Genomic DNA, 16437 nt, shown 5'->3' on the forward strand with positions numbered 1-16437 from the left:
ACATCACCAGTAAACTCTGCAGAGGACCAGGTTTACAGGAAGTAGGTACAGGACACACGAAATGGAAACACTGAGTCCATTGAGAAGTTTGAAATACTACATAACATGACATTTTGGGTCTGTGCTTTCAAGCCCTAAAGGTGAAAGTCCAGATAAATGTTCTTGGGGGTAGAAAGGCAAGATACAACGCCTGACAAGTAAGCCTAATGCTTACTTGTTTGACAGTTCCCACTCCTAAAAAAAAAAAAAAAAAAAAAAAACTGTATTTTTTCCTCAACAATTTCTATGGATAGAGAATGTGACAAGTGGTTCCTTTATTTCCAAAGACACAGCATGGGGGCTGCCCTGCTGCATTGACCTAACCAAGAGCTGGTCAACTATGAATGATTCAGCACCAGGTTCCCTGTGGGATTAAATGTTTACTGAATGCTCACCAAGTGCCAGGACCTTGCATGCTCACAAGGTCCTTTAAATATTCCCAGGAACCTGTGGAGTAGACATTACTAAGTAGTCCAGGAGACTGAAGCTCAGAGAGGTCAAATAGCCCAGAGGGGCACATCTGGAATGTGACAGAGCTAAATCTTCAAACTCCAACACCAGGCAGCGCCCCAGCACTAGAAAGGTTTGGCCACAGGTGAACTACATCCAGGGAAGACCCTTGAGATTGAGGATCCTTGGGTAGGTGGAGAAGGGGGCAGGGGCGTGGCCAGAGAGCTTCCATAATAGTAGGAAGAGCCCAAAATTTTGCTTAGCAGTCAGAGATGTAAATTTACATCACTGGCTTCAGCTCATTCCCACAACTGAGGCTGCCTTCTATACCTTCAAGGAAACTGTAGGAATTTTCTCTTTATAAAATGTGAGTGATCTTAGCATTGAATTTTTATAAATACGTAAATATATTGTAACTCCTCAAAAGTTATTCAAGATGCCAAATATTCCTTCTAGAAGGAATCCTAAATAACCCCATATCATCTGTCTCCCAATGCAAATCCCCTGAGTGTTCAATGCCTTTCAGAAAATGCAACGGCATATTTGAGGGCATGGGGGACAGGTTGGTAATGTTCCAGCTCACATGTTTAATTGGAGACCAAGACATAATCATGTAAGCAGGGAAGAGAATTTTCAATTATAAAGATTCTAAAAAGTAAGAACACTCTAGTTGTATATTTGCATGGCATTTTAAACCTGCAATCAAGCTTTACTGACTAATGCAATCACTATATCCCAACATTTTGATAAATTCCTTCTAAATAGAACACCTAATTATCCATTAAAATTTATTTCTAGCTAAAAGCCAAATTCTGTCTCATGTTATTATATCCCTCATTCACTTTTCGCTTAGAAAAAAGAAAGAAAATAAAACATTAAAAACTTCATAGTAAAAAGCTTCTCCTGGAGTGAGTTTCATCATTACTTGCTACCTCCATTCTCCCTTAATGTTGCTATGTACATACTTCTTAAGTTTCATTCCCCTAAATCTTTTAAAATGTGCTGAGATGAAGGAGCAAGAGTGTCCTTTAGCCTGACTTTTCCTTAAAACCACATATTAAAAGGTACTCTGGTGTGTTCCTCTCGAACTATAACCAGCTAGTTCTCATTTGTCAGGCTGGCAGGAAGGGAATGAGATGAGGAGAAAAATCTCTAATTTGTCATCAACAAAATAAATCAGGAAATAAAGCCTTTAATCTTAAGAATATAATTTACTGATTTAGTCATTTATTTACAAAATTGATGGAAATTGTTAACAAGGAGTTAATTAATTTAAGTCACCTGATTACCACAGTTAATTAACCACACTGACTTAATCTTCTTTGAAAACATCAACTAATCATTTCCCAGGTGTCAAGGGGTAAATCGTTAAATAAAAAATAAACCTCTGTCCTCCTCTTCAAGGGAGATTTCTTGAGTGTGTTTTCTTTGCAGATTCCAATCTAGCAACAAGCCAAGTTTCGGCAGTTTTTTTCCTATATGGCTATACTGAAAGAGCTTCCATCTTTCCAGTTTTTTCCTCCATACAATAAGGGGAAACCAGCCTTGGAAACTTACCATTCACCCATGTCATTTTGAATTACTTCAAAAATGAGCTAGAAACACTTCCTGAATTAAAATGAACAAATGAAAGGCAGAAATTGAGGCTTTCATGTGGGAAAGTGAGTTTTCAGAAAAAGAACTTAGAAACTTTATTTGGAGGGTGTGACTACAAAGGAATAGCATAAGGGAATCGAGGGAGTGGGGGGTTATTGAACTGTTCTAATCCCAATTGCGGTGCTGGTTACACGAATATATACATGTATGAAAATTTATAGAACTATACACACACCATTTTAGTCTACGTTAATTTTTTAAATAATAAAATAAAGCACTTCATTAAGGCTAATATTCAAGCCCACCCGTATGAAAACTGTAAAATCTTATTCCCTTTCATACAGATAGAAAAATTAAGGCCAATTACTTGCCTCCCACCTCGAAAAAAGTGGAGGAGGTGGGGAGACTAAGGAAACCAACCCTGTTAGAGAAAATCAGAAAGAATCCATCCTATGTGTCTCGAGATCCACTGCTTCTTGGCAAGAAAATAGAACCAACTGTCTTTGATCTACCAATGCAACCCCAGTGCAAGAAGGCCCTGAAGGGAACCAAAGCCCCAGGTCACTGTGACAAACCACACTTGGACCTCCTAGAGAAAAAGAGGGCTAAAGGGCCTCAATCAAATACCGTTCCTCTTCCCTTCACTTTCTCATTCCTTCAATCAAAGCAAAATGCTTGAAAAATAAATCTGGATTACAGTGGGATTTTGTTGCACATATTCACAATCAGCAACCACTATTAAAGACCTCTTTGATTTCCTTTACAGGGAAGTGAAAGTGTTCCATACACTATGCATCTTTCTTAGCTCAAGTCCCATGTTCTCTCCTGTCTGCCCTGCTGGGTTTAATTATTTACAGCAAGAAGCATCTAAATTTTGCTGTCTCCGAGTTAGTACATTCAATTTTTAAACCGTGCATCTTGTTTTTCACTAGAATCTCAGCTTCCAGTGATTACTTAGCAAATTCTTTCAACACCTCGCTGCACCAAATATTAGGGAAGAAGTAAATTTTTATGCCAGAAGTGAACTGGAAAAATAATTCAGAGCGGTGGTACATAAAAATTAACCATTTAGCAACGGATTTGGGAAATGTGTGGATTTCACTTTATTCATTTGCAAACTGTTTTTTTATTGCATACTAACTAAGGAAGAACACTGGATTTCCTATCCAATAGTCATCATTACGGTCTAGAAAAATTATAACTTCCATTTACACTAAATCCAAAAGCTTCCTCTCAACCTTACCTGATGCGGATGAATCCCGAACGAATGATTGATAGAGTGCTGCAACTTTGTTGCTTTTAGGATCAACCTTTCCTTTTGTTCTAACAATCGTATTTCAGCTGAGCTAATTAGAGGAAGGAGAGCCTTACCAGAAAGTAAGAAGTGTTATCTTTGACATCCGTTTGACAGATTCACAGCAGAAACTCCCCATAATGTCATCCAAAGGAAAAAGCACGAGCAATAATATCTTTTTTCCCCAGAAAAGCTGATTTAGGCAAAACAATTAGGAGATGAGGTTGGCTCCCTTTCAAGACTCTCACCTTCTGGTGCCTTCTTCCCTTCTTTCGCACCACCACCGCATCAAACCATCAGCTTTGCGTCTCGTTCTTTCTGAACCTCACGCTGACAAATGTTTACTGTGCGTTATTAACTCAACGGAACTACTTTACCAGACAGGGGTAAACATTTCTCACTTTAACCAGAGTTTCGGGGGGAAGAGCGTCTTACTCTAAAGAACTGGCCCTAATGGTGACGGAGCAGACATCTTTGGCCAGGGTGAGAGATGCTTTAGAGCCAAGAGATGTTCTAGCACTTCCAGCCCTTCCAGCCCTTCCAGCCCACAGGCAAACGCCTTCCCCATCTCTACACGATTAAACTTCTCAGCTGTAAAGAGTCTCAGTTCTCACTTGGTTGTTCATTGCTTTCTTCTAGGACTTTGAATAAGAGAACTTAGTAGGAATTTTCCCATCAGTATTAAGCAACAGCAGACTTTAAAAATCTGTACATCACCGCCATCCCTAAGAGGAAGTTAAAATAGAACTCTCTGACTGGGGAAGGGTCTTCTGAATTAAAAGATGTGTAATTATAGAGAAGAGGACATTCCTAGATAAAGGAATGGTAGTATAGGAGAAAGTCAGCAAGCAGGAATCAGCCAGTACCAAAAGAGTACAGAGGGAAAACTAGGTTCAAATGGAAATGTACTCTTCAAGAGTAATCTGTTTTGGATAGGCCCATGTGGCAGGAATCTCTCTATCCTCTGTTGTACCCAGTTACACATGCCAAAGCATGATATGGTCTCCATCGACATGTAATGAATGAACGAATGAATGACTGCCAAGAGTAGCACAAAAATGTCCACGAGTTGAGTTGCAAAGTTACCAGCTTCTGAAATGAGGTCACCTGATCATAATATGAGCCATTAAATGAGGGTTTGTTTGATTGATACAGAGGCACTACCTGGCACTTGCTCCTACTTACCCACAGTGATAACACAAGATTAAGGACTCTGGGTTCAAATCTTAGTTTCACCACTTAATAACTAGATGGCTTTGGGCAAATGACCTCACCTGTCTTTGCCTTGCTTCTTTATCCATAAAGTTCAAACTGTTAATAAAGAAGTGGGTGAAGTTACGCCTGTAAAACGCCTAGGACTGTATCAGGCACATAGAAAGCACTCAAAATTTTTAGCAGTGGTTATGTCAGGTCATTCTCCCAACTTCTTCACCCATACATGCATGTCACTGAGTCATTCCTCTGCCTCTAACCTATTTGGTCACGGTTGCATTATGAAGTCATCAAAAGAATGGGGTCTAGGGACTTCCCTGGTGGTCCAGTGGTTAAGAATCCACCTTCCAATGTAGGGGACATGGGTTCGATCCCTGGTCGGGGAGCTAAGATCCCACATGCCATGGGGCAACTAAGCCCGCACGCCACAACTAGAGAGCCCGTGTGCTGCAACGAAAGATCCTGCATGCCGCAACTAAGACCCGACACAGCCAAATTTTAAAAAAAGAAAAAAAAAAAAAGAATGGGGTCTAAAGTGAGAAAGATTGTGCCTAGCGACAAGCAGCCATGGGCATTTTTCAGCAGTCTGGCCCTCTTCGGTTGGGCCCATTTTTGGTTCATTCATCAGGAACAAGACCCATGAATGTCCTGAACTGACATGTGATGTTCTTTCCTCCATAGTCTACGCTGCCTCCCCAAGCTGAGAAACCACTCCCCTCTTCAAAGAGGGCCTTTTGTCTGATCAAGGCTGTTTTCACTGTGCCATGGTCTCAGACAGGTTTCTTTTGTGTTCTGTTTAAACACAGAATGACAGTCCACTAACATAAAGTCTAAAAACTTTGGCTTATCTTTTTGTAAAAGCAACTGTATCAAATCTGTCCCTAAAATAGCCCCATTCTGTATGTACAGGGGATCCTCACAGGGTAACCAAGTGTCTGGGGTGGAAGTTAAAAAGGCTGATGCAGAATCCACTACTATCAAATGCATTGGGTTTCATCAGTAGTTGGGGGGCAGTGAGGTGGAGGAAGGGGGAGAGTCAAATGGAGAGAAATAGCGTTGCTAAGCCACTTGTTTTGATAGAAACAGCAATTTTCTTTTTTCTCCATCAGGACCTTGATGGGGCCTCCAGGAGCCTGGCAGAATTAAGGGCTGGCAATAACAAGGACATGGTGATGAGCTTAGGCTGCCCTTCTTGGTTTTAGCACTCATGGTGGCATCTATCTATCACTCATTCAACTTATTTGTATTTAGTTAGCCCTATTATGGACACTAGGGATAAGTCAATGAATAAGACAGAGAAAAATGCCTGCCCTCTTGGAATTCATATCTTAGGGAAGGGAAAACAAAGTAAATAAATAAAATAAATAAATAAATTATGTCCATCATGTCAGAGGGTGATAAGTGCAATGAAGAAAGTAAGAGGAAAAAATCAGAGAAGGTGACACTGAGAAAGTGACCTATAGGCAGTGACCTATCGAAGGTGAGGGACAAGTCATGCACGGTCTGAGGCAAGAATGTGCAGGAAGAGAGAAAGCCAGTATGAAGGCCTTAAGGTGCTCACTGCGTTGGGAAAAAAGCAAGAATATCATTGCACCTAGAGCAATGTGAGTGGGAGAGAGAAGGAGATAGTTCAGGGAGGTGATGTGCAGGCCAGATGGTTAGGGTCTACTTGGACACTGACTCTTTATGAGCTGGGAAGCAATGATAGACAGGGAGATGAGGAGATGTACCACCCAGATTCCCCTTCAAGGAAGGACCTGCTGCAGGGAAGGACTTTCTACCTACACTGAGCTCCTCGGAGGTCCATCTCAGTTGTAGAATAAGGCCACATCTAGGGCAGGCCAGGGCAGGCCACATCTAGCAACTGAGGAAGGCCATTTCAGCCTGACACATAGAACACTCTCTCTGCCAACTGTAGCTCCACAACTCCCCACTGCGTCAAGCAAGGCCTTGTCACAGTTCAGTTTCTTCCTCTGCCTATTTCTGCTTCCTCCCCTTCCCTTCACAGACACTGATCGTAATAAATATCTTGCACTCCAAACTCCATCTCAGCGTCTGTTTCTGGAAAATCCAACTCGTGTGTGACAAAAGCCATTGGAGCTTTTGAGCAGAGGAGTGACAGGATCTGACTGGTTTCTAAAAGGGGGTTGAGAGTTGACAGAAGGGGGACAGAAGGGAAGCAGGTGATCAGTAGGGAAGCTATTGCAATAATCCAGGTAAGACGTGACTATGACTTGGATCAATGCAGTAGTGGTAAAGACGAAAAGTGGTTGGATTCTACATGTATTCTGATGATCGAAACAATGGGATTGTCTGATGTATTGGATGTGAGGTATAAAAGAAAAAGAGGAGTCAGAGCAGAGTCCAAGGTTTGGAGTCTGAACAAGGATGGAGAAGCCATTTACTAATATGGGGAAAGCTATGGAGAAAGCAGGTTTGGGGCATTAGTGGAGATCAGGAGTTCAGTTTTTGGACATAAGTCTGAAATGACTATTGCACAACCAGGTGGATATATCAAATAAGCAGTTGCACATATAGGACTAGAGTTTAGGGTAAGGTCTGGATTACACTCATAAATTTGTAAGTTGTCAGCATACAGATGGTATTTAAAGAGACAGGATGAGGCAACCAAAGTAATGTAGATAGAGATGAAAAGTAATCAGGAAGATGGATGAGAACAAGCATGAGATACCAAGGAGAGGCCAGCAAGGAAGGAAGGAAACCAGGAGAATGTGGTTTCATGGAGGAAGGCAGGACACATTGTGTGCAATGTTGCTAATCAGCTAAACAAGATGAGAGCTAAGAATGGATCTTTGGATTTAACAACATGGAGGTCATCGGTGACGTTGGCCAAAGAAATACCTGTCAAGGGGGGTGGGGGCGGAAAAAACTTGAACGGCATGGATTTGAGAACAACTGACACGAAACTACAGTGGATAAAGACAAATCTGCCAAGGGATTTTTGCCAAGAAACAGAGAAAATAGGTGATAGCAAGAAGGAATGTGGGGAAAAGAAGATTTCATGAGAGGAGACAAATGGTGAGAGGTGAGAGAGAATGTGATCTAGAACATGAATGAATTGGTTGCACTACAGAGCATGGAAAGTTCATCCAGAGTAACAGGAGGAAAGACAAAATATACAGGCTGAAGTGCAGGTGATGATGGTTGAGCTATGGGAGTTTGTGGAGTTCTGTTGATTGCTTCTATTTTCACGTTTATAAGAAGCAACGTGGTCTGAGCAGGTGGTGTTGGATGGAGGTTTGAGAAAAGAGGACCGGACTGCTGAGGGTGGAGGCAAGGAAGTGATGCTAACAATGGGCCATAAAATGTAAGCTGAGGAAGTGAATAACTGAGGGATTTGAAGGGCAGTGAAGAGGTGGCAGGATCAACGGACTATATGTCCCAGTGGGATCGACAAAGAGTTGGGCTTAGGATACAAAGTGAATGAGCTACAAGGTTTTCCAATACTCCCATGCCAAACACAGACGGCTGCTTCAGATTCCAATGAGTTCTGCCAGGGATTCCCTTGAGATGAATCCCTGACTTGGGTGGAAAAGGGTAAGAAGACCTCCAACAGTAGTTGGAAGTAGTAGCTCAAAGAATCTCAGGTTCTTAGAGTGGGAGGAAGGGCATCAAGGTGTCCAGGGAAAGAACAAAGAATCTAATTAAGACACAAATAGTAGCTACAGGGAGGGGCTGTCATGTTGGCCAGGAAAGGAGACCGCCAGGAATGGAGGCAGTACTTCATATCACCCTCAGATATAAAAGAGTAGTTTTCCTCGTTACTGTAACTACCTTTTAACATCCCCACCCAAAAGAAGGAATAGATTTAACAGAGTATACTTCACTGCTACTGGAAGGAATTTGCCATGGCAAATTAGTTTCAGTTTATAAAACTAAAATGAGACAGGTTACCCAGATCAGTTGTTCCCAAACTGTCTGACTCTCAGAATTACTTAGCAAAACAGATTCCATACTTCTAACTTAGTTAAGTGTGGGTTTTGGCCTAAGAATCTACATACCGTTTAAAGCTCCCCCATGTGATTTTGATGATATGCCAAATTTAGGAAGCTAGCTGATTTCCATCTAGGGACCCTAGAGATTATAGCATTCTATAAATTGTGATGAAATAATGCTTTTGAGAACATAGCTGAAATCTTCTCAAAGTTGAATTGTTCTTAGATAGGATCAAGAAAACATGTAGCCCCATTTGTCCTGGCAGCTATAGTATAACAATATGGGAAGCCAGGCTGAAAACAAAGCTGAAACCTAGAGGGGAGTAGAGTCAAGAAAACTACAAAGAGAGAGAACTGGAGCCATGACTGCACCTCACCTGAACCCCACTATGACTCAGAAGTTTTTACTTACATGAGCCAATAAATACCCTTAATTGTTTAAGCCAATTTGAGGTGGGTTTTCTGTTTCTTGCAACAAAAAGTATCCTCCACACCCTTCCCACATCAAAATCAAACCTGTGTGGAAGTACACACTAGCATTTTCTCCTCCCCTTTAGTGAGATTAAAAGGTAGGTAAGATTGACATATAAAAAAGATCTCTATCCTTAAATTCAATTTTATTTGAGGATTTCCCTATTGAAATAATGAGTTTTGATTTTTCAGCCTTTACTGAGAAAAACTTCTCCTTGTTAATGAGATTAAAAACCAAAGAATTGGACCCAAGGTGACAAGCAAATCTCTGACACTATATGACAGGATGTTTTTATATGAGAATCCAAGAAAGCCTAGCATAACAGAATTGTAGCTGCGGTCTTCTTCCCCTTTATTGGGTTTCCTCAACACCCGCTGGACACTCAAAAGTAGGTATGCTATTACTTAATGTGAATCAGTGAGTAAAGGCTTATTTTAAAAGTTACTAAGAATCTGCATGAGGCTGATGGTACATAAACTTAAAGGAGACCTCTGGTATTGCTTCCAAACTTGGAATCTCAAGATCTGGACAATAAACAAGCCATTGTATCCATGGTAACAGTGGCTTAACTTTTCAATGCACAGAATGGTAATTACATTTCCTGCTTTCATTCATTTCTCACTGTTTCCAATAACCTTGGGGGTTAGGCATGACCTGAGGGCTAATGACCAAAAGCATAGAGATTTTAACATGAAACTTCACATTGTCTAATCTGTCATTTTCTTGGAGAGACTTATATTTCCAGGAAACTGATGTTTCCAGTTTCTTGGTACATGATATTAGAAATAAGACTTAAAGACCAGCAAAATAACCATCAGCATAGAGTGCAAATGTTTGGCATTTCTGAATTAATCCAGTGACGTGTGAAAGACACCTATTCTACCATTTATAGAAGAAGTCCCTAGGGTATATGCTAAGGACTCTTAGATTTGCACCAAGGTGCATTTTGTCTCCATAGAAGCATCTTAATATGTCTCCAAACCCTTCTTCTCTCTTCTTTCTCTCTACCTCTTTCTCACAGCCAAGGTCTAGTGCCTGGAAAAGGGACAACATCTTGGGAATTAAAACAAATGAAGTGAGTTGGAAAAGGAGCAAGGGCCTAGGACTCACTGAAAAATGAAATCCTACAATGGACTCAAGAGCTCCTTACTTTGATCTCTCAGCTCATTTTCTAGAACGTTCCTATCCATCACAAAGTTCTGCTCCAAATAAGAATCCTTTAGGCTACAAGCAAATCTTCTAGTTGCAACATGACCACACGAACACAGCACCATGTCTTTTGCCTTAAATGTTTCCAATACTTTTCCCCCGTCAATTATTGAGTTACCCCAGGACTGACTGCTCTTGAGAAATTTCTACAGCCTTTTCAAGTCTGTCTTCATACATAACGTGGAAAAATGGTTTTATCTGATAAGGTGTTCTAGACACCTGTTGTTTTTGCAGCCCCACATCTGTTCACAATTCTCCTGGGAGCCTTACCCAATTTTCCCTCTGGGGTCTAGCCTTAGTCTGTGACCTCAGGAACCAAGCATGTGACTCAAGTCTAAGCTATAGGCACACGTCATGTCCCTGGATACAGTGATTGGTTCTCCGATAAGCTTATGACCTAAGCAGAGCCCCTGAAATGCAACTGAGACTTTTGCAGAGAACAATTAAGACAAAAACTCTTGCTCTTTCCCATTGGACATGACATTAGAGGATGTGGTTCCAGAAGCCATTAACAGCCATCTTGTAACACCAGAGAAGAACACGCTAGAGATCAGAGTCATCTCAGAGCCAGAAGACAGAAAGAGAGTCCAGATCAGCATGACATATGCTGAGCCCCCATCTGTACTAGGTTGAACCAAGTGAAATTGCCATAGTTGACTATTTCTGACCTAGAAAAACAGCAATCCCATATGGTTCAACCTAATGGCTCTATCTTTTCAATTACGTATTTCAATAAACTTCCCTTTTGACTTCAAGCAGTTTAACTTAGGTTTCTGTCATTCACAAACATGAGAATTTAGACTACCATGTAAAGTTGTTGTAGCCACTAAAGTACTATGTCAAACATGCCCAGGAATATCACTCAAAGGATCAGTTGTATTAAAAAAGTAAAAATAACAAAAGGATACCAAGATATAATATCTTCTCCTCAAGTTTGGAAAAAGTTAGATTCTTGAAGAAGGCAGTAATGATGGATAGAAAAATATATGAGACCTCACAGTCTAAAGAACACTTCACACGCATCTCAATTAATTGGCATAGCCACCCTATCAGGTAGACATGTGCCTGTTTTACAGATAAAACCAATCCAGAGCAGTTGAGTACACTGTAATGAATTTCCCAGACAGTAAATGGCAGAGGCAAGTTTCAAACCCAGATCCCCTAACCCCAAAATCTCACACTCTTCCTACTTTGTCTTACTATGCTAAGACTGTCAAGAAATCAATTAGGAAACATTTGCACCAACCCCTATAGAACATGGGAAGCATCAAAGAAATGTCTCTGACATTTCAAAACATCTACCAATCTGATCATTCTAAAGAAGCAGCCCAAAACACTGAGGTTGGAACATGTCAAATCTTTCTAATATTGGTGAGATCATAGTCAGGGTTATTAGGAACTAGAGAATGACGATCTCAGAATCTTAAAGGCCAAGTTGCAGCCCATTTTAATTGTGAAACCTAGACTCCTCTTTTCAGTTCTCATCCTCCTTAACCTTTCTGTAGTATTGATACTGCTGACTCACTAGCACACTGTGGATACTTATTAATAAATGTTTGTGGAATGCCACAGTGGTGACAGTATTTTTTAATTCCTCAAGATCACAAAGTTAATAGAATATGATATAACTATTTGAGTTATACCAACTCTTTTCAATTCAACAAACTGCTGTAAGCACCTCAACTTTCTACATACCTTGTTCTAGCTACTAGGACTTAACAGAAACCCCAAAGACAACCTTGCAATGTGCTCCTAGTCACATGGGAAATACATTTAAGTTCTTGATATCATTATTTTAAAATGATTTTTTTAACTTTTTTTTTTTTGATTTTTTTAACTTTTAATTTACGTTTTCTGAAACCTGTCAGTGTTCTTAGAGCACATGACTAAAGAACACGGACAGTGATTAACCGTGACCGAATAATTACCTTGAATAAGACTAAAAATCTAGTCATGGAGCGGCCTCACTACAAAACCCAGAGACCTTCAGGAATGTGCTCTGATGGCCCAAGGTTTTGAAAAATGGATCCAGAGGCACAGACTTTGGGAGTTGGGGTGCTGACATGGCATAAGTTCTGGACCAAGCTAAAAACACATGGTTATCATAAGATTCAGCTTAGGCCTGAGACAGGTGACCCATCCAACTGAAGATTCTCCAAGATCATCTCTTCATCATACTTTGCCTCATCTGATAAGTCAGGATCAACACAAAAGGAATCTAGAAATTTCCTCAACCTGGGGACATTTAGAGGACATGTCTCTAAAAAAGGTCCTGTAGAATGAGGAAAGGAAACTCAGGTTCAGATCCTGGCTCTATCACAGGCCATATGCCCTTAGGCAAGGCACTTAATCCCCACCCTTTCACTCCCTTTCAGTCTCCCTCCAGCGTTTAGTTACTTATCTATAAAATAATGCAAGAAGACCAGTTGATATCTAAGGTTATTAAAGTTTCTATTAAAACAGGACAAACACACTATTGAAGGGAGTTTAAGCAGAAGCCCCAAAGACTGGCAAGGAAGAACTTCAATAAGAGAAAGAGAAGCCAACTGCTGTGAAATAAAAGCAGAAGCAGGTATCAGAGACGTGATGGAACCAAAATGCTGCCTGTTTGTTATTGGCCACACAATCCTTTTAACCATATAAACTGCACCCAAAGATGTAATTGTCATAAAAGCTGATACTATTAAGGGCACAACCAAACTTCTGTTGGATGAAAGAATATCATTGTCCTGAGAATCAATACCATTTTCTCAAAAAACTTCAAATCACATCCTGGAATCTGGGAATTCCTCAAAGAAATGTTAAATGGAAAATGCTTAAAGACTTTCCTATGTGCATTTGGAAATTAGAAATATGAGTAGTAAGCAAAAAAAAAAGTAACATTTATTGTTGATCAATATAATAAAAAGAGCTGCTAGTTTATTTATGATCATTGTCTACCATGCCTTACACCACACTAAACACATTTATCTCTTTATGTTCGTAAAATGTCATGGAATAGATTCTCTCATTAGCATACCAATTTTACAGATAAGCAATCTGAGCCATGCAAAGTTAAATGACTTCCCCAAGGTCACACAGCTAGAAAGTGGTGAAGCCATCGATGGAGTTCAGGCCCTCCCACATTTTTTTTTTTCTTAAACAGCATTATACAAAATAGAGGACAATGCAAATAATTTTTAGCTACAGATATGTGATATTTTTTAAAAGACTAACTATGACACTCTTTCCAACTTCTAATGATACAAAGTTTGCAGTAAGATCTTACCTGAAATATTTTATGCTAAAATAAGGGCATTTACACTGTCATCATACTTTACTTCATCTAAATCAAAAATCAATACAACAGGAATCTAGAAATCTTCTTAAACTCCCAGGTTGAGGACATTCAGAGGACATGTATGTAAAAATGATCAAGTAGGAGGACTGGGAGTGAGGATAGTAGGATTCAGGTGATAGAAACCTGAAAAGAGTTTCTGAAAATATCTAGTTATGAGCAGTAAGCAGATTTTACATTATGTGGCAAAGACTTGCAAAATGCCCCTCAGCTTCCTTAGTAACTTCACACAGGGACAGTAACTTAGGGGGCATGATATTTTTAGTACAAAAGAGATAGAGAGCCACATACAGTAGGAGTTAAATTATAGCCTCTGGAGTCAGAATCTCTTGGATTTGCCTCACAGCTCTGTGATTTCCTAGCAGCATGACCTTGGGCAAGTTAATTGCTCTATGCCTCCATTTCCCATCTGTAAAACTGAAATAGTAAGAGTACTTACTTCAAAGGGGTATGGTAAAGATTAAATGACAAGAAGTGTAAAATACTTAGAACAGGGCCTGCCACATATATAAGTATATGATATGTTACTATTACTATACATATTATTATGTTATTATTATTATAGAATGAAAGATGGATGGGTCTAAACTACCAAGAAGAGTAAGTACAGGTTATTTGGTGACTAAACTATCAATCCAGGGAAGAGAACATCTGTTTTGGTTGTATGCGGACAACCCAGATGTATCCCAGTTGAATCCGGACAACATTTCCTTTTGCCAGGCACTGACAGGAACATACAGTAAATCCTATGGCTATATTTAGGACACGAGATGTATATAACCCTAAGCACTGCAGTAAACCCTCCACAATAATAATAAATCTTCTTTCTGTGTTACCAACACTGAGAAAATGTGTTCAAAGTTAGAATTATTAACGTTCTCCCCCTGCCTCCCCTCCTTTTCCAAAGATTTTTACACAACCAGTGGGGTTGGTTGGCGTTTCCAAACTTCTTCCCAGGAAGTCTGCAATGGGTACTGCTAGGAGTTGCTGTATAATTACTTAGTTGATTCCTTCTAAGGAGCTTACGCTAAGAATTGAGGAAAGAAAGCAGATTAACCATTTGAATACACGCCACGGCCCATCCACAAGCCCTCCCTTCTCTCCGTCATCAATGGGGGCTTCTGCAGTCCCCACCCGTCAACCCCAATATGTGATCCAGGGAAATCAATTTATTGCTTTGGCTAATCCTACAACAATAGGGGTTTCATTTTCATTGTAGGGCAATTAAGTTGTCCGAGCAGGAGGGGAAGGGGGGGGGGGTCTCCCATCCCCACAGACAGATTAGTCCCCGTGGAGGCAGCAGAGTTCGCTCTGTCTGTCTGGCGGTCGGTCACACGCAGCTCTTGGTTGCTACCTAGCAACGCAAAGCCAGGGAGAGAGCTCGCTGCTTCCCCTGCCTCCTCGCCCTTCCCATTCATCCCTAGCTTCCTCTCTCTCTCCCTCTCTCCCTCTCCCTCTCTCCCTCTCTCTCCCCGCTCTCTCTTTCCCCTCCTTCTCTCCATTTTACTCTCTACTTGCTTGTCCTCTCTCCTTTTCATCTTACTATTTTTATTCTCTCCACTACTTGCTCCTCCTCTTTCCCTCGCCTGTTTCTGTAAAAAAACGAAAACTCCCCGACGACTTGAGAGAAGTTTACAGCTCTTCATAGCAGAAACTTTCTCCATTCGAGCCCTCAAAACTCTGGCCGCACAGACGGGCCCATTCATCAACACAAAAGCTCCCCCCTCCCGGGTGGAAAGGGAAACCCTTCAAGAAAACGCTGCAGCACATCAGCCGCTCTCTCGACCAATCCCACCTCCCGGCCTTATCTTGGCTCGTAAATGATCTTTATCGAAATACGGTCTCTTGGGGGTCACGGCGAGACCAAGTTTCGCCGCTGAAGAGAGGCGGGGTGCTCGAGCCCGCAGCCTGCGCGCGCGAAGGGACTCGCGGGCCGGGCGCTGCAGGTGGAAAACTGCGCACCGAGCAGCGCCAAGGACCGCTCGGCCCCGGAGAGAGTAAACCAGCGGGGGGAGCAGGCTGCGGACTCGCGGGGAGAACCGCAAAGTGCCTTCCAGAAGGGTTGGGACAAACCCCAATGGGAACAAAGGCGGGGTCCCCGTGGGGTGCGCTGTCACCGAAACCGGAGGGGCTGCTTTCTCAAGTTTGCGACAGCTCATTTCCCGGTCGGGCGAAAGAGGGGCGCTCCCGCTCTGCCAGCGCTGGGCAACCTGAGCGCCCCAGGGGGAGCCGCCGCGCCGCCGCCCGCTCCTGGCCTCTGCCGGCCGCGGTCCCCTCCGCCTGTCCGCGGACCCGACCCTGCCCCAGGCGGGGAAGTCCGGCGCTCCGCGCGGAACTCCGGCCGGTGAGCGCTTACCTCGGCCCCTGGCCGGCGCCAGGCAGGCGGCGAAAGCCAGCAGCAGCGTGCACGCCGCCGACGCCCTGCGCTCCATCCCCGCGACGGTCCGGGTCCCCGGCCTCGCCGTTCCTTCCCCGGGAGGTGGGCGCGCGTCGCACTCAGCACTGCAGCGCCTCCGCTGGAGAGCGCTCCTTCAGGCCCGCACCTCGGCGGGCTCCCAGTGGCAGAAAGCCGGGCCCCGCGCCCGAGGCATCCCGTTTTCTACCCGCGCCAGTCCCCACCCTCCAGACAGTGCATAAAGCCCTTTAGACCCGCCCGCCCCGGAACTAGCATGCGGGAATCCCGCGGGGCAGGCCCCCTGCCGCCCGGCCCGCCCCCTGCACTTTGCAGCTCCGAGAGGAGCGGGGACGCGAACACACGCGTGCACACTCACGCAGGCACTCCTACAGAAACAGCCTCCCGCACACAGAGGCACATACTCCTCACGCGCAGTCTCATACGCTCCCTCACGCGCGCACACACGCACACGTGCAC

General features: G+C 42.7%; 1 protein-coding gene across 1 annotated transcript in view; it reads right to left on the reverse strand.

The window, feature by feature from the left end:
- Window positions 1-16176, reverse strand: part of LRP2 (LDL receptor related protein 2) — a 198216-nt gene extending 182040 nt beyond the window's left edge. Inside the window, exon 1 of the mRNA XM_059928047.1 lies at window positions 15922-16176. Coding sequence (XP_059784030.1) covers window positions 15922-15997 — 76 coding nt within the window. The 5' untranslated portion in view covers window positions 15998-16176. The remainder of the gene's footprint in view (window positions 1-15921) is intronic.
- Between the last annotated feature and the right edge of the window lie 261 nt (window positions 16177-16437).

Source organism: Balaenoptera ricei, chromosome 7 (assembly GCF_028023285.1).
Source record: "Balaenoptera ricei isolate mBalRic1 chromosome 7, mBalRic1.hap2, whole genome shotgun sequence".
NCBI lineage: Eukaryota > Metazoa > Chordata > Mammalia > Artiodactyla > Balaenopteridae > Balaenoptera > Balaenoptera ricei.